The sequence below is a fragment of the Trichoplusia ni genome, chromosome 2 (assembly GCF_003590095.1).
Source record: "Trichoplusia ni isolate ovarian cell line Hi5 chromosome 2, tn1, whole genome shotgun sequence".
NCBI lineage: Eukaryota > Metazoa > Arthropoda > Insecta > Lepidoptera > Noctuidae > Trichoplusia > Trichoplusia ni.
The window spans coordinates 10164166-10183583 of NC_039479.1; the positions used below are offsets into that span (position 1 = coordinate 10164166).

At 35.3% G+C, this 19418-nt stretch overlaps 1 protein-coding gene across 1 annotated transcript in view; it reads left to right on the forward strand.

The window, feature by feature from the left end:
• LOC113506931 (proton-coupled amino acid transporter-like protein pathetic) overlaps nt 1-12413 on the forward strand; it is a 36449-nt gene extending 24036 nt beyond the window's left edge. Inside the window, exons 7-10 of the mRNA XM_026889778.1 lie at nt 1430-1674; nt 3892-4104; nt 8670-8836; nt 10354-12413. Coding sequence (XP_026745579.1) covers nt 1430-1674; nt 3892-4104; nt 8670-8836; nt 10354-10637 — 909 coding nt within the window. The 3' untranslated portion in view covers nt 10638-12413. The remainder of the gene's footprint in view (nt 1-1429; nt 1675-3891; nt 4105-8669; nt 8837-10353) is intronic.
• The last annotated feature ends 7005 nt before the right edge of the window (nt 12414-19418 follow it).

Consider the following 19418-nt stretch of genomic DNA (forward strand, 5'->3'; position numbering starts at 1 on the left):
GTTTTTTTTCACATTTTCCATTGTATCTTCGCTCCTATTAGTCGCAGCGTGATGGTTTATAGCCTTAAGCCTTCCTCGATGAATGGTCTATTCAACACAAAAATAATTTTTCAATTTGGACCAGTAATTCCTGAGATTAGCGCGTTCAAACAAACGAACTCTTCAGCTTTATATATTAGTATAGATTTCATAAACAATAATCAGTTAATCCAGTAAACTTCACAAGAAAAGCCTTTGAGTAATTTTCCTACAATTAATGGATTAATTGGCGCTGAACCCTTAATTTAACAATAACAAAAATATGATATTCTAAAGGTCAAATCTTTATACCTCGGATTCGCCCACCCTTGATCGCTTCTAAAAACACTACCAACGCAAGAACCAACACAACTCGCTCACTAACAGCATAATGAGAGACAGTTTTGATAAACATTTCACAACCTACTCAGAGCATCTCCGTAATTACAACTATTGCTAACAATTTCACGCAACTTAGATACAAAAGTTACGCAACGTTAAAAGCTTCAAGATTGCATTACACAGAGAGGTCTCAAACTGAAATGAGCAGAACATCACTGAATTATGTATGTGAATAAAATATGTAATTGAAGTAGTCAAGGCAAGCTTATTCTCTTAAAAAACTGTCCTAGACTTTTATTTTCACATGACATGTGTGTAATGTTATTTTCACATGTGTTTAAGTAACTGAACAAACCAAATATAGATAACACCTGTTGAAATTATATTTACAGTTTTACTTTACATCTAAACCATTCGTAATACAAATGAAAAATATATTCATGCTCTATTGTATTTCATATCGAACGCAACATAGAACAAATGTGCTATAACTCACATCAGAAAGAAAATACCAACTTAGGAGTCTATAAGTGGGTCACTCAACACGGATGACTTCGTGGGATATGCATAAATTATGCATTTAGGTATCGAAGAAACTTCAAGGACAAATTTCACGGGTGAATGAACGCGATCAGTTTGAATATATCTTGGCTCTCGTTTGATTGAATTTCGCGCTCCAATTTGCATTTCAACAACAAAACCAAATGTAGTTTACGAAAAAGCCACAGATCAAGTAAAAAGTGTAGAAAGGTTACTGACGAACTTTATTCGAATAACGGAACGCTAGTTAAAGAATAATATTCACGTAATTTTGAGGCCTACGTTCAGCAGTGGACGGCGATAGGCTGAGATGATGATGATGATGATGAATTTTGTTCTTAACTGGACAAAACACGTGGAAAAGATGAAGTTCTTAAATTAAAAGTTTATTTTAGGCTCATGTTGCTCATGCGAAATTTCTATTCACTGCCTGCCTATATTTCGTGTTCAGGGGTTTAAACAAAACATCTGTTTCCAACATCATTAAGTAATTCCCTGGTTTCCCAATTAATCATGATTTTCTTCCCAGGTTGTGGACGTCTACTGGCCAGATTCACCCCTGTCTATCCAAGCCGCCTGTGCACTTACCCTGGTACCACTGGTCCTGATCTGCCAGATCCGGAACCTCAAGTACCTGGTGCCATTCTCAGCGATAGCAAATATCCTGATCTTCGTGGTCTTCGTGATAACGCTCTACTATTTGTTCCTGGATCTACCTCCCGTTAAGGATAGAGAAATGGTCGCCAGTATAACCCAATGGCCTTTGTTTTTGAGGTAGCTAGTTATGCCCACGTTTCTATACTCTCACTTTCTTGTCTGTTTGTCGTTCCCATTTGATTTTTGCAACTCAATTTTGAGGCATTTTCCGGTAAGCTAGCAGGCTGAAATTTTCAGGCTAGCTTCAAATCCGATGACATTGCAATTTATAACTATAAAAACGGCTAGTCCGATTTTGATAAATTTGGTATTTAGGTATTTTTAATCTTTTAATTTTATTTTTTTCCAATTTCGTTTTTATTATTATATCGTTATTAAAAGATTTCTACCTGTCATAATAACGACAACAGGCTATTCAGCAGTGTGTTAAAAATAATATTAAAATAGTGGATGATGAAGTTAATAAAAAAGGTATTTTTTTTTTTTGTAACACACGATTACTTTTTTTAATAAAAATCCGTATGATATTTCAGGGTGCAAAAGCTCCTGTTTGATCTTGGTTATAGCATCAATATAATATTGTGTGTTCCGTAAATATTTGCTAGAAGCTTTGTTGCACGTTAGCCGAGAGTTCATGTTAGCTTCATATACTATATTATCATGCATTTAGGGCAAGGACAAGAAAGAAGGTCCTTTCTATTTTCTCATATAATAAGTTTCGTCTTGATTAAGTAAACAAAATAGTTTTTTAATAGATAAAAAAAAACTCAAAAACTACGCTATTTTTTCAATAACGACTTACTCACGCGTATAATTGGGATATTCCGCACTTTCTCCGGGTCTTTAATCATGAGCTACCACCGGTTCGGTTGTTAGTTAAATAAATAGTGACGTACCAAGAAAGTTATTGTAATATAATCAAGAACCAAGTGTTTTAGAAACAGTTTGTATAACATTTTCAAATTATTTAATGCCAATAAGACCTTTGATCATTCTTATAGACGAAATTTTTAACACCGCTTAAAATTATGATAACTTTTACCTAAAATTACCAATATTCGAAACAGGCTCCATAATTTTCCATATTTCTCGGTCCTCTGAATACCATATACAATTTTGAGATAAATCGAAAATTATCAAAGTTTGAACCCCTCAATAATTTTCTTCCGCACGTCAAAGCAATTTCGACACATGTCTCGTGTTCATTACATTTTATCAGGCGGTTACAATAAAGCAGGTGCAGTTCAAAACCCAGACACTTTTGAAGTCTGTCTGACACATGATAAAGTGAACTGCAGTGCAGTCGTGCGGAAACTGAAATAAGATTAATTTAGAACTTTAGATGTTTTGTTGTCGGTCAAAGTCAGACAATGCTGAAATGTGTTTTGTTTTTATTTCAAATTAACTATTTTCGACAGAATCCAATTTGTTTCTGAAAAATGTTTGATACAGCAATTTGAAAAAACACTAACTGAATAAACCATTTTTATTAAATTTATCTTACACGAAATACTGTCTGGTTCTTTGAAAAGACTAGAGAGATTCGTCGTATTTTCTGTAGACCAATTGAGGTACAATTTTGATAAATAAGTGAAGCATACTTCACAAGGGAAACAGTGCAACTCTCCATTTGTATCTAAAACTCAACAACAGTTCAAGAAAACAATTTGTTGTATAAAATACCTGCTTGGCTATGCAAGGAATCTTTGAAGTCATACAAGAAACGAAACGTTATATGAATATAATGCATCGTTTATGATATCCCAGAAGCCGTACATTTTCATCTTTGTTACACAGTTGCGAAGTAATTTAAACTTCCGCAATCTTCTGCATAAATATAATTTATTCTGATGCTTAGTTCGTTAATATCTTTCGTAGCTCATATTATAAGGAAAAGAAGATTAAAACTTGACTTGTAGCTCGACATTGCACTGTTTGATAAAACATATAATTTCTTTATTCGTAAATCTTTAACTTTTATTATCATAATTTTTTGACACTACGCACAAACTTTCTTCTCGTCCTTTACAAAATATCTTATAAGCCACCAATATCAAATCATTTAATGTTTTTGCTCGCGGTCTCATCCTGACATAAAGAATGAGATGATAGTTGACCCTGGCGTCATGATCTTGTTCTATATGTATTCTGCGGTTTATTGTTCAAAAAATTCATGTACGAAGTTTTCCATTTTATTGATAAAGAATTGCCAGCGTGCTATGCAGTCAAAGGCACCGATTTCTTCTTCTTCGCTAGAGCACTAGGTAGGGAGCAGTAGACGATGGGCAATACAGGTGCTATTTTTAAGCTCGACTAATTTATCTAATTTTCCAGTACCGTGATCTTCGCAATGGAAGGCATCGGTGTCGTGATGCCCGTTGAGAACGAGATGGCGAAGCCGCAGCAGTTCCTCGGATGTCCCGGAGTTCTGAACACGGCGATGGTGATCGTCATATCTCTGTACGGAATCGTCGGCTTCTTTGGATACGTTCAGTATGGGGATAATGTCAAAGGATCCGTCACCCTAAATCTCCCTGAGGGGGATATGTAAGTAGAATGTTTAGATTAGAATATTGCTTTATGATGTGACGGTTTATTTGAGCGTATTTATTGGAGACTAGTTAGTCGGCCATCTTTCGACTCATTCGACTTTCGATCCTCTCGCCTTGCAGCTCATGAATGTCCCGGTTGGGTCCAAAACTAGTTTTGCTTTAAATACCCGTAAGTAAACTGTTGCATCAATTTCTTTAGGATCGTTGATGTTGTCTTTTGGGTCACCTCAATTTTTTTGAACATGTTCTAATATTTATTTTTTAACATTTTGGGCTAGGTTTCAGCTGACTAAAACAACTAGATCGTGCTGCATGAAATGATACGTAAAATTAAAGTAATCATTAATCACATTAACTAAAACAAGTTAGTGTTGTCTTAAAAACATCTATTTAAAGCCTTTCGTCTAAAGTGTTATAGTAACATCTGTATCGAACCTAGACAAAAGGCATTACCCATGATTTTTTCACTGTCGGAGCTCATCAAAATTTCCGAATTAGCTGTCAGTTCACTTAAATAAATTGGCTGCTTGAAAGCTTAAGATTACTAACGTCTTAAGGCACTACAAATGATGTCTGGATTTACCAAGAGTTTTGTCCACTTTATTACTTTTCAGAGGTTTCAGAGAATTCTGGAACGATATTCCGCGAAGTCTATAAGATATAATATATTCATTATTCTTGGAAGGCGGTCCGTAAGCTGGGAAGAATAAATGTCTGGTGATTTTCCTATAATTTGTTTTATTAATTTTGTACGACATAGTTTTCCAATATAATTGTTATGAGCGAAGTATTCATAGAGATTATTGTCAGCTATAAGATTTAAAGCATTTTCCTGAAAAAACGCTTTTGTGTTTGGTCTGGATAAGTGTTTGATATAATACCAGCCTAGAAATACCCTATTGCTGAGCACAGGCCTTTTAATACAAGAAAGATCTGGGCGATGATCACCCCGCTTTTCATAAGAGTTATTTTAGAAAAAACAAGTACGAATTACAAAAGTTTGAAAAAAAAACACACTATGCCTACGTAAGGATTGAACCTGCTCGTCGTTTTTACGTATCCATGAATAGAATCACAAGGTCAACACACACAAATTTTCAAAAAAACAACGCTATTGTGTGACGTCTGTGTCATATTAGAATAGGCGAAGTTTGGTTTCGCAAGTCATATGCGCGCACATGATCGAAACCAAGCTGCCAGTATATGCCAGGGTGTCGCCGTCGACGGAAACGTATAGAAGGACATCATCATCATCGTCATCGTTAGGGTTCATTTCACTGCAGAGAAATCGGCGTCTGCGCTGCTCTTGCGTTTCTCGTACAAATTTGTTAATCGAACACTAGTGTTCGAATACAAATCTCAGCTAAATATGAGATATAATAAATGTAATAAAATCACCTGCAAACAATATAAGGCTAAAACAATTTTTATTAGCAATTAATAAATAATGATCAAAATATCTGCCTACATTAATGGCAAACTCGCTTAGCTTCCAAATATACGAATCAATGACCATAAAATAACATTACAATGATTACTGAGAAGCCCCTACTAATTAACCTTAACGACTACCAATAAATATATTGTTAAGTACAAATCTCCAGGCTTTCCGAAAATATTTGTGTTACTGGGTAACAGATCAAATAATTCTGTTGACTTATATTTTTAGCTACCTTTATTACGAAATATAGCCATTTATTTTAGATATTTCGTGTTAGTCTAGGTCTGCTCTAATTAATTTTGATTAAATTTATATTGTAGGTTAGGTAAAGGTTTAAAGTAAACAGACTTGTTACTGTTGTGGATGCGCTTTTAGTGTGCCATCTTATCTTACGGGATCGGAAAACACAACAACTTTAAAAAAATATCGGTTCCAAGATATTTCAACTTAAACGTTTCACAAAAATATGTTTTTCTGTATTTTTGTATTTTTTTTATATATGGAAATTATTTCAAAAAGCCACGTAGTACTAAATTTACTGCAAAATTAAATATTAATCAGCATCTTTCCCCTCTGCTGGATTTTTATCGATACAAATTTCGAATTAAACATTTATCACCACCAAAATCCATTTTCTTCAATCCTGTACAAAATTAAATATTAATCACTGTTAATTAATCGACTATTAAATAAAATGGAAATAATTGTATCATCAGTAATTGAATAGCACAAGCACTTTATGCATTGAGTCTTACAATTGAATTTGCATAGAACTCACGTGAATAATTTAAATGTATTAAGAATTCAATTAAAATTTAAGAGAAAAAATGTATATAAGAAAGGTACATTTGCTTCGTTATGGTCTTAACCAGTACCATAAATGTGTTTATCGTGTAAGACGCCGATTGGGTTCGGATTATTACCGATTTAAAAAAAAAATTGGTCAGACTTTGTAGTTGGAAACCTTGGACTTTTTATAGATAATTGCGTCTACACTGGAAAATTGTAAACCAGTAAAATATAGAATTATTTAAGTATCGAATTAGTCTTTGCTTCCAATTTTTATGACTCATGTAAATAATGTAATCCTAGTTGCAAGGGGTCTCCCAAACATTCAGGTTATTTGCATCATTATATAATAATATTTTTTTTAAGTAAGTCACTTAAAACGTAAAATCAAACAGACATGTCAATAATTTATTATGTAAAAATGTTTAGTGAACTATTTTCGATACCGTTTACGAAACCCATTTTAGCGAGTAAATAAATAAGTGTGAACAAATATTGACATGAAAGCTTCAATTACTTCTCATGAAGTTTAAATATGATTGAATTTTAAACGCAAATTGAATTTTCTCGTATATTGCTGAACAACTTTAACATTTCTTCAAATTGACTTCTGCTATGGACTTACTAAAGTTAATAATATTTAAGGTTTGTAGCCAAATTTCAAAGTCCCATCAGAACTTATACGTATATTTATGAGTTTCCATTGCATATTTGAAAAGCATCCGAAAGATTTACCAAAAGTCCCAAAAAAGGCAAAAACTTTTTGGTTTGTTGCTCGGTTCTTGGGAGAACTATTGCAAACTTTGTTAGAAGAAGAAATAAAGTATCGGCCTCAGCGTTTAATGATTGTTAGTTTCTTCATGCCATAATAATTATTTCAACACATCCAATAATGTTACGAGACAAGATGGAGTAGTTCCAGAATTTTCTAGTTAATTTAACAACGATTATATATTTTGTGAAGAAAACAGTACTTTCCGAGATCTTTCCGGACATACATACAGACAAACAGACAACCAGACAAAAAAATCTAAAAATCATATTTTCGGCTTCGGAATCGTTTGTAAACCACCCTGCAACTATTCTTTTTTTTTAAATGTTCAATGTACAGTTTTCACTTTTCTACTTCAGTTTTATTCTTGTGCTTTAAGACGCGCTTGGCTTGTCGCCAGAGTCTCATCTACGAAAGTGTTTCTGAGCAAACTATCAAACGTCTGTGATCAGAATTGTAAAACTCATTCCACTAACTTTGCCAAGAACTTCAGCTTCCTTAATGTAGCGTTGACAGCTTAGCTTCTTGTAGATACATTCTTACTAGACTTTCATGGTATAGAAATGAAATAATACTCTTTAAATATATTAAACACAATATTATAAATAAATAAATAAATGCGGACAACATCACATACATTGTTCTGAACCCAAAGTAAGTTGCTAAAGCACTTGTGTTATGGAATTCAGATACAACGAAGGTACCAAACACCCAGACCCGAGACAAGGTAGAAATGTGATTTTTACATTAATCCGACCGGGGATCGAACCCGGGACCTCAGAGCTAGCGACACCTTGAAACCGGTGCGTACGCCACTCGACCACGGAGGTCGTCAAGATGTTATTTTCAATCATACTTTCAACACATATTTTTCAATAGTATATTAATCGGAGCTGTCAGATTTATCAGTCTATGCAGATTGATCACTAACATACATTCTTAGTATTTGTCACTTGAGTGTTTTTAAGACTTCGTGGCATGGCGTGAATTTTATCCTTGTGCAACTCCGTGGCACAAGGATAAAATTCCTTAGCCCGGTAACCATTTAAATAAAATCTATTCTTGTATTTCTAGTAGAACTGAGAATTCTGATAGTAAAAACTCGTATTCCTACGAAAAGTAGCAAAGGTCTTGCCCTTTTAAAAATACGAGTTATACAAAGAAACAAGAATTTACGACCACGTTACCAGCTTGAGAGTTTTCACTAGAGAGTACTTGTTTTATGGTACCTAACTTGAATGTAAGCTAAGGAGCACTAAATCCATTTTGTAAACTCGTAAATAGTTAGTGCAGCTTTGTGAATCTGTGAACTAATTTAAAATAGTAGCGATAGAATATTCTTGTTCTGTTCGTATGGTTTATGCATGATTTGATATGGTTGATGGTTGATGGATGATTTGTGTTAAAATTCCCATAACAATGTGTGCTAGTTTAATTCCTATAAAACATTTAACCTCGATCTTTATTTGTTGTTTGTCTGATTCTATTTTTGCCCAGCGAAACCTTAAAAATAGCATTGAAAAAGTCAGATTAAATAGAGAAAATTGGCTTTTTCCAGCATCGCACAAGTAGCGAAGCTCCTCATGGCGTTCGTGATATTCCTGTCGTTCGCTCTGCAGTTCTACGTGCCCATGGAAATGATCACCAGGAGAAGGAAGGGAAAGGAGTCCAAATACGAGAACTTCCTACAAGTTGGAGTCAGAACAGCGATTGTGACTATTGCTGGTAAGCATTTTATGATATAATTTTTTGACCAAGAAGATGTGGAAGCTTTTGCCTGACAGTGTGTTTTAATTGGACATGTGACCACAACCAATATACGGGGACAAAAAGTAAGTAACAGTGAAGCTGTAATTTCCCATGCTTATCATTTCTTCAATAAAACATTGTAAAATAGTTCAGCAATTTCGCGATGTTGGTGCATCGATATCCCACCACTCTGTTATTTGATATTGCCCCCTTTATGCCAAATATACCATCAGATGTTACAGGACATATTACCTATAGGATATTAAATGACTTCTGAACTCCTTACTTAATTCATACAAGAATTTAATAACGTAAAATGACTCAAGTAAACATAGCTCTCACATTGATAACTTTGATTTTCCTCATAAACTTCTACTTTCTGAGTCATCAGCTCATACGATTTCTAAAACAGCTAGTATTATCTGTGGGATTATACAAATTCTCTTATTTACAAAATTTAATCATCTATTGAAGCCGTGACGCAAATTGAATTTGATGAGATTCTTGCCTGAATTCCTAGTATCGTGAGCAAATTTATAATATTTCAATTTCGATACACAAAGTTGCTTATTATGACATTATATTTCCATTTTCGTCTTTGATTTAACTAATGACTGAGTTTCAATAAGATTTAGCTTTTGGCCTTTCTAATAACAAATTCCAGTACATTGTTTGACATTTAAACAAGAACTTTATTAAGGTGTAGATAATATTATAGGTCTACAAATTAATCGGGCACCTACTATTTATTTGTAACTATTACATTTGTAATAGTATATGATTATGAACAGTTTCTTCGCACTTGGACATCAAAAATGTGTCATTTATTTCCTCTTATCTCATCTTATGTGTTTATTATTTACAATGTCCAACCTAACAATACTTACTTTTCCAATTTGATCATAATTACCGTTGATTTAATTGCTCCAATATTCAACATTTCCATATCCATTTATTTCCCCTACCAGTGACTAATGAATATCAGTTTCTTCCTTTAATTAAAACGGTAATCCTTTTTCATTCCAAACAACAGTGTCCTTACCACATAATTAATGACCCTGTTTATACTTATAACGTTTTCTTGAGTATTTGGAACATGTATCTTATTTTACCTGTTGTTTTGTACGGAAGGCAATAAAATACTATAAATGTGTTTTTTGATAGAAGCCTTTATCTTCAAGTGATTTACAAACAGTTAACGTAACAAGATATTTAGCTATCCTTAGTTCACCTGCAGTATTTATAAAAAAAAATATGGTCAATTTCAATATCGCCAAACTCGTATTAATAGACAGAGGTTTTTGCCGGTCCATTTATTGCCTAATGTAATATGTACATTAAAGAACGAAATTAAAATTTCGACCTTGTATCGATGGAAAGAGGCATATTTTTCTTCATCATCATCTTTGAAGGAAAGGGGGATTTTATTTCCCTTAGTTACTTCATTTACTGTTTGTTTTTATTTTACAAGTTTTTTTGTTTCACCACTCCAGTCGCCATCGCCGCAGCGTTCCCAAACTTGGAACTGGTCATCAGCTTTGTTGGAGCCGTTTTCTTCTCAACCCTCGGTCTTCTACTCCCGGCTGTGGTTGACACCGTCTACCGCTGGGACAACGGCCTTGGACCCTTGAACTACGTCCTCTGGAAGAACATCATCATTGGAATCATCTCTTTGATAGCCCTGTTCTCTGGTGCAAGCAGTTCCATCAAGGGTATGATCGAGGATTTTGGAGGCCACGGCAGCGTTGGAAGCCATGTTAATGAAACTTTAACGTAAAATTGAACTTTTTAAACCCCGAATGTTCACCAACCAGTTTTTGTTAAGGTAGCTGAAGTACGGAGGTTGGTTCTGAAACGAGTATTATGTTATTGGAAGAGAACTTAGTTTATAAGCCTAAAAATACTTAAAGTATATAATAGATAAGAAAGTATTTTTTTTCTGTGAATACCTAGTACAAATTATTTTAAATACATTTTAGGTAACATTTTTGTATCACGTTACCTAGTATGGTAACAATTGTTTATCGACCGACATTCGATTGTACTTTTATTTATAATTAAAGTACAAAATTGTGTACAAATCATCCTACATTAGAAATGTACCTAGTTATAAGTTGTATTAAGTTTTTACCATTTAAAGTGTAAAAGTCCTTTGAATTGAAAATACCCTCATATTCAAAATGCAAGGAGAAAAATGATTATTTTCATCTGCTAATAAAGTCCGAAAAAGGGAATTATGAAAGTTGAAAAACGAACATGACTTTAAAATCGCTTGCAAAACTGTAATTTTTTATTTTTTCCAATATCAATTTCGCGACCGATACCGCTATAGTAAATATTTTGCAATTTTCGTAATACCTTTTTTGCTTAACTGTGCCAACTTAACGTTGATAAATATTTATATCCACAGGTACGATTATCCACGTGCCTAAATAATGTCACTAATAAATACAAAAATATGGTATTAAAATTTAAATCCGATTAAGCGTTAGGTGCGCTGTTCAAATTAAATGCTAATTTGTTTTTAATAATATTCGATTACAAGCAATCATTTGTTTTATGTATGCCAGTTTATTTGTTTTGCCAGTGATATTAAAACAAAAAAGGTTGTGTATATTAAAAAAATACAAATGTCAATGATCAATTGAAGAGTTTAAAATAAATAAAAATATCCCTGCTGTAAAGTAGCAAGTAAAACATAAAGTACTTAATCGGTGAAATATTTATTTTAAACAGTGAGAAATATTATTTATTTATACCCCAAGGTAAAACCTAAGTCCTATGTAATTAATTTGGTAGCCTGTCACAATTATTAAACACAGTAGATTATGTTAATGCTATTTTATTTAGTAAAAGTAATTTACAACTAAATTAAGTTTGTAAATAGTTAGACAACACCTATCTATATAGATTTTGTTTTATTTTAACCATTTTAGGAAAGTTTTGAAGAATGAATTTTGCTTTGTGTTTTAGTCATGAAATTCGTTACTAATTATGCAATTGAAAATATGTTCATTGGTATTGATGTGTGTACTAAATTGTTATTCCACAAATACAACAAAATGCAATAACGTTTGATATTAGAGTCTTAAATAATGCCATATCTTTCTCCTGTCTTCGATAATTAGCCCCAGTGATTCAACTAAGCTTTGTTTTTTTTCCACCGTTTTTGTAAACGAATGTTTTAATAGAACACCACATTATTCAAATGTGATTTACCTTATAAAATGCAACAGCAAAGAATGATATTTAATTAAAAACTTTTGAGTAACAGCGAAACTCAGTTGGAGAGTTACCTCAAGGTAATAAAAGTCATTTTCGCATAAGGAAAATTTTATTTTTAATTGTAAATTTAACAATAATATTGTATGTATTTTTAAATACTATGTATAAGAAGGCACTGTAATTTAAATGCTGTACTTACTTAAAACACAAAATCATTTGAAAACCATAATACATAGCGTATTAAATCAAAGTTTCAACATGGATTGTTTAAATAAACCTGATCATTCTTTAAATTAATTGTAGTTTTAATAAAACAGCTTTTGTAAAATCTTTGTATTTTATTTTATTCACATCATTCGTGAAAAGGCGGATGACATTAGCTTACTATTTTTACTTTGTCCCTTATACCTATCAGCTACCTTATAAAGTACGTTTAAAGCTTACAAACGACGCTTTCGACTGCCAAAAAAAAACATAATACAAAGGATTTCATAAGAAGGAGGAATAAAAAAAACGATTCCCAAATTCAGGAAGTTTGATTCGTGTGTCGTGAGGTTTTTACAAAAATACGAGTCAAAAGTTTTTCTTATCCTATTTTAGAAATTTATACAAGCAAACAATAGTAAATGTGCGTGTCGAATCAAAGCTTCCGGGTTCTGCCTAATTTACGTAATGATTCTAATCTACTAGAAACCTATGAAAACAAAAAGTTAATAAAGAAAGAATTCCAAAGTATTACAGTAATAGCGATGTTATCACCAGGTCAGGTTTGACCAGACGTGACCTAATTTCATTAAGATATTTTTTATGTTGTTTTTAGACCAATGCTGACTATTGGAGAATGAAGCTTATAATTTGTTTACTATAATTTACGCACTTGATCAGAATATCAACAGACTGGCTGTAATGATTCATGAGATCCAGTCTAGTGACAGACGAACAGACAAACAGACAGCAGTAACCATAGATACTGTAGTAGTTAGAGATCGCCGTTGTTACCCGTTGGTTGAAGCACCTTAAAAAAGCGCTTTGTTTTAAGTACACACAATTATTTATTGTAGATTATAAAGTGAAACCACTAATTTATCTTTCGGCATAAAAGGGTTACCTCAATCTGTTCCAACGTTAATTACTAACATTTATTTTGTAAGGCAAATTAAATAAACTTGTAGTTATGATATAGTGGTTTTGAGATTTTTTTCTTTATCCCATTTGTTTAGAACCCTCAGTGTTGTGAATTCGATTTTCACTTGAATGGCCATGTTTGTTTAATTCGCTAGATACTCATGTGTCAAGTCTGTCAAACTTGAATACGAAATAAATGCTTTTTAAGGGAGGGTCAATCAAAAGTAACAAATTGAATTTTGAATTCATTCAATATTAAGGTGTGAAAAAGTTGTTTCAATAGAAACGATATTTCTTTTGTCCAAAACATGTAAGAAATTGAACAAAAAAAGACTTTGAGTAGAGAATTGTCTGGCGAAGCTAATGGTCTTCTAAGACTTAAAGTGTAGGCAAAATCATTTCTGTCATCACAAAATTTATTGTAATCCAATAATATGTGTTCTATACAATGAAAAAAATTACATTTATTGCCGCATTTTAGGATGACATTAAATATCTATTAATATTGAAATTATAATTTCCAAAAAAGAACATGACTGAAGTTGATAAGTTCTCGGGACTGAACCATCGGGTTGCTAATCTGACTCGCACTTGACCGCTTTTTTCTTATGGTTTCTGATCCGAATAAAAAGATTTCCAAACTGCTTTCATTCTAGACATTATTGTTTTTTTCTTTGTATTCAGTAAAATTTATAAACATAATTTTGAATGATTAGATTCCATCCAAAACTGGTATCTGTTTAAATGGAAAGGTAGTTCAAGGTGTGTTTGACTATAGAAAATGTTTTAGGTATTATATCGAATGATTCCTGATATTTTGAGAACCTGTTTATAGTCTGACATTTAACGTTGTTATATTATCCCGTAATTAAATTAGACTCACTAAAATTTATGTAAACTATTCCAGTGTTTAATCAAAGGATAATTTGACGCTGTCGAAATTAGTTTGAACAATGAATACTGCCCACACATCAAACACGGTTGCACCAGTTTCACAACTTTTTCACACAACGCCATCTAGTTTCAAACTAAGCAAAGCTTGTATTATGACTGATGTAATATATAACTGATAAACGTTTCTATATAAATTCTGAATACAACCGCTGTGTTAATAAAGAGAATATATTTGAAATAACAGTTTCATTTAAGTGAAATACCACTAGAAAAAAGTGCAAAGCTTTTAAAGTGTCACAAAAAGATATCGATCACACGTACTATAAACTGATATCTCGAACAGATATCTAAATGGATAGTTGAAAATTGAATTGATATTTTTTTACTTGTTTCAAAATTGAAGCTCAGAGTTAAAATGTCGTGGTGATCCAGCGGCTATATGAATGGGTTTGGAACCTCGAGATGTAGGTCCGATCGTAACGCAGGCAATTAACTAATGTGATTATTTTAAGCAATCTATTATTTAAAAAACATCGACGACAAAGCCTGTGCTAAGTAGTTGGACATCTTTAAGCTGATTTTGCATTTTGTCAATCACATTAACTCAAGGTTTTTATTGCTATTTAAGAGCTCCTTTTGCAATGGTCTCGGACATTTACGGAGGCAAAACCATTTGCAGGACCTTGTATTTAAAAACTAAAACAATAACTAAACATTATTTGGGTATGTACCAGTAGAACGATGCACAATTATAGTTTGTGTGACCTATAACCCGACTATCTGAGCATTTAATGACGATACTAACCCTATTGTGAAACTATAAATAGCTGATAAGGAACAGAGTCACTTAGTTCTTAGAGAACACCTACTCACGAGCATTTGCATCATCAATACCTACACCATTAGCTTCTAAAGCAAAACCATCGGCATTGAGAATGCGAGCTGGTCCATTCCACGTTTTGCATTTGATGTCGTAGTAAAACACCTTTTTACTATTTTGTTCACACCTTGAACATTATTATTTTCCACCCACGGGAAGGGATAAATGACAGATTAGCACCAACCAGAAACACCTTTCTCCAATTTAGTGGATCCAATCTCCACTTTTCTCAGAGCCAACATCGTCCGAAATATCTCCCTTTTTTACCTTTTTCCTTTTTAGAGCTCATACCAAGCAGGCCGTGGTTTTGGCTAGTTTTAAACAGGTTTACTAGTAAATCATCAGCTATTTTGGAAAGATAAGGTTTATAAAATAATCAAATAGACCATCATATTTTAGTCGCTTTGGCCATTCTATCAGGGGATAGGTAGTGTCTTACTGAGTAAACTAAAATCGCGGTGCAACGTCAGCCCACGTTTTAGTGCCGGTATGTGGCAATTCGTGGCAATCCTTCATATCTTCGTTCCTGCTTATCACGATGTACACGTGTCTGCTCATACAAAGTTGTATACTTGAATGATCCTTCAAATCACTTGAAACTTGAACTGAACACGTCGGTTGCAAGTTTACTCTGGTATTAGGCATTAGTGTTGCAAATATGGCTATTTAGGTTTGGCTGCAACCTGAAGCCTTTCGCACGGCATTCTATGAACAAAAAGGACTAAAAAAATGTAATTGGTTATAAAGTTTGCTGTGTAGTATTTTTAAATATACATTTCGACGGGCCTGTTGGTCTAGTGGTTATTGACCCTGACTGCTATACCGGGTTCGATTCCCGCCCAGGACAAATGTTGTGTGATGAGCATGATCATTTGTTCTGGTGTCTGGGTGTAATTTATCTATAATATGTATGTATTTAGAAATATATAAGTAAGTTTATCAGTTGTCTGGTTACCATAACACAAGCTCTGCTTAGCTTGGGATCAGATAACCGTGTGTGAGTTGTCCCATGATATAAAATGATATATAAAAATTTACTATTTAGTTTCATAGAAAATCATTGGAATCAGGTGTCATAATTTGAATTGATTTATGCGCACAAGTTTCATACTTTTCTTGACAAATAATATCTATTAGAATATTTTTTTGGTTTATTGTTCAATATAACTGGAGCCTGATCAACATGGTTGGAAGCTAACCCAAGAATTTACTGCTTAGGATCAGACAACCATAAACAATTTTAAAGTGACACTATACTTTTTTTCTTACTCCTCCCTTTTATAACACTATTTCTGATTAGTTTCGTTGCGGATTCCAACGCAGTTAATTGTTGCCCTGGGACACACCGAACTGTGGTCGGTGGTTTTCGTTGGTTTCATTGTAGATCCTGGCTTTCAAGACTTGCAATGACGGACATGTGTGGCGGGCTAGTCCCAGAAAAAAAAACAATACTCGATAGGAATACTGATTGTCGGTATTACGTAGGAGAACATAACTATGATGATAACCATCGCTGAGAAAGGTTAACTTGTATACACATTTTCACATAGTTTCCTTGTTAAAAACACACGAGACGTCATAGTTTTTCGAATTAGTAGGACCATGCGAATTGCAACCTTATTGTTTTGAGATAAGTGTGTCAATTTCTTTGTTATCTTAATAATATAGTTTATGAACATGTAGCACGTTTTTGCACACATTATTATGGCAAACAAGCGACCTTCTATAGGTGATTGTTCTTAATGTAGATATAATGAATGGGTAGGTATGAAAACAGAACTGTGAAACATGGAAAATCTATGGAATTTTGTTTTTAGTATTTTGCAGCCATATATTATGTAGTTTTATCGTCATGTAACCGAGGATAGAGAATGGTGGAAGGATTTTGGGAGGCTTTTGCCCAGCTTATGGAAACAGTAGACCAGACAAAATATTTGAATTTTCCTTCCTGCATATTGACTTATCTATGTATATATTTTGTGCTTTGGGTTTACTACCTTTATAGTTGTCAATATAATAATATTTGTTTTCCATTCCAATTACCAGAAATATCAATAGAGATCACGAAATAGTTTTTGATGTTAAGGCAATTGAAAGAGGACTGTAAATACTTTGCTAAATACTGGATTATTCTACACTAGATATAGTCATCATCTCATCATCTCAGCCTATCGCCGTCCACTGCTGAACGTAGGCCTCCCCCAAAGAGCGCCAACCATCCCGGTCCTGGGCAGCCCGCATCCATCCGCTGCCAGCCACCTTCTTCAAATCATCGGTCCATCGTGCCGCAGGACGTCCTACACTACGTTTGCCTAAACGTGGTCTCCACTCTAACACGTGTCTGCTCCATCGACCGTCTGTCCGTCTGCAGACATGGCCGGCCCATTTCCACTTCAGCGTGCTGATTCTGCGAGCAATATCGGTAACTTTGGTTCTCTGGCGGATGACTTCGTTACGAATTTTATCCACCAGAGATACCCCGAGCATCGCTCTCTCCATCGCACGCTGAGCAACCTTGAATTTATGGACCAGGCCCACGGTGAGTGTCCACGTTTCAGCTCCATACGTCATTACGGGTAGGACGCACTGGTTAAAGACCCTGGTCTTAAGGGATTGTGGTATCGACGATTCAAAGATATGACGTAGCTTCCCGAATGCTGCCCAGCCCAAACGTATTCTTCTGCTCGCTTCCTTCTCGAAGTTGTGTCGCCCCAGTTGGATGGTTTGGCCAAGATATATGTATTCTTGCACAACCTCGAGAGCAGCGCCATTTACGACCACGGGTCTCGGAAGAACAAGGCCATTGTACATGACTTTAGTTTTATTTAGGTTCATTCCGAGACCCACACGTCGCGAAGAATCGCTTAGGCCGTTAAGCATCAGCTCCAACTCCTGCAGAGATTCCGCCATGATGACTATGTCATCTGCAAATCGCAGGTGTGAGATGTACTGACCGTTGATGTTCAATCCCCGTCCTTTCCAATCAAGCGTTTTAAAAACGTCCTCCAATGCGTTTGTAAACAGTTTCGGAGAGATTACGTCTCCCTGTCTTACTCCTCGACGCAATTGGATTGGTTTTGTGCTCTGTTCTTGTACTTGAACGGTCATTGTCGCAGCCTTGTACAAACACCTCAGCACCTCGACATATCGGCAGTCCACGAGACATCTCTGCATGGATTCCATCACAGCCCAGGTCTCGACGGTGTCGAAGGCTTTTTCGTAGTCCACATACGCTAGGCATAGAGGTTGATTATACTCCTCTGTCTTCTGTATAATTTGCCTTAGCGTATGTATGTGGTCCACGGTGCTGTAGCCTTTTCGAAACCCGGCCTGCTCCGGTGGCTGGAAGTCATCGAACTTTTGGGCGAGACCGCGAAAATTACCGCCCCCGTGGTGGCGCGCGTGGCGATAATTCGCCTTTTTTGAAAAATAATACCACCACGCTTCTGCTCCATGCCTCCGGTGTTATGCCAGTATGGATGACGGAATTGAAGAGCTTAACAAGCTCTGTCAAGACAGGTGTTCCACCTGCCTTGAGCAGCTCAGTGGTTATTCCGTCATCTCCCGGAGCTTTGTTGTTGTGTAGCTGTCCGAGAGCTATTCTAATCTCACCCATGTCAATGTCGGGAAGCTCGTCTGTAAGGTGGCGTGTAAGTCTGGCTCGTGGGTCATCCGCGCTGTGTGCTTGGGGCGGGCTCGATTTTGGTGAGTATAAGTCCCCATAATACTTTTCGACTTCAGCGAGTATCTCTGGCTTCGAGGTAACGGTAGTGCCCTGTGACGTACTGAGTTTTGTCAGGTGACAACGGGAGATATGAGCCTTGGAAAATACTTTTGAGCCTTGGTTCCGCTCTATAGCTTGCTCAATGGATCGGGTATTCGCACGCCGAGTATCGCGTCTTATCAGCTTTTTTATCTCCCTGTTAAGTACCTGACGCTCAGACGGTGTTGCGTTTATGTTTTCTCGCCGTTTCCTCATCAATTCCAGGGTCTCGCTGGTGAGTGCCGACTTGCGTCCATTACTCATCGGTCGAAAATACTTATAGCCCACCTCACGGACAACCCGTACCAGACAATCGGTGGCGTCGTTAATATCCTGAGTAGTTTCCAACATAGCGAATCGATTTCGTAGCTCCAACTGGAAGCTTTCGCTTTGGCAGCCAGCCTCGACCTGGGGCAGGGTTGGTCTGAGAGTTGACTTCATCAATCGCGCTCGCTCGATTTTGAGATTTATACTCAGAGTGCCTCTTACCAGTCGGTGATCACTACCGGTATTGACCCTGTTAATCACAGAGACATCTCTGAATATCTGGCGCTTGTTTGACATAATGAAGTCTATCTCGTTCCTCGTCACGTTATCGGGGCTCCGCCAGGTCCACTTCCTTTGGGGCTTCTTCTGAAAGAATGAGTTCATCAGGAAGAGCCCCTGAGCCT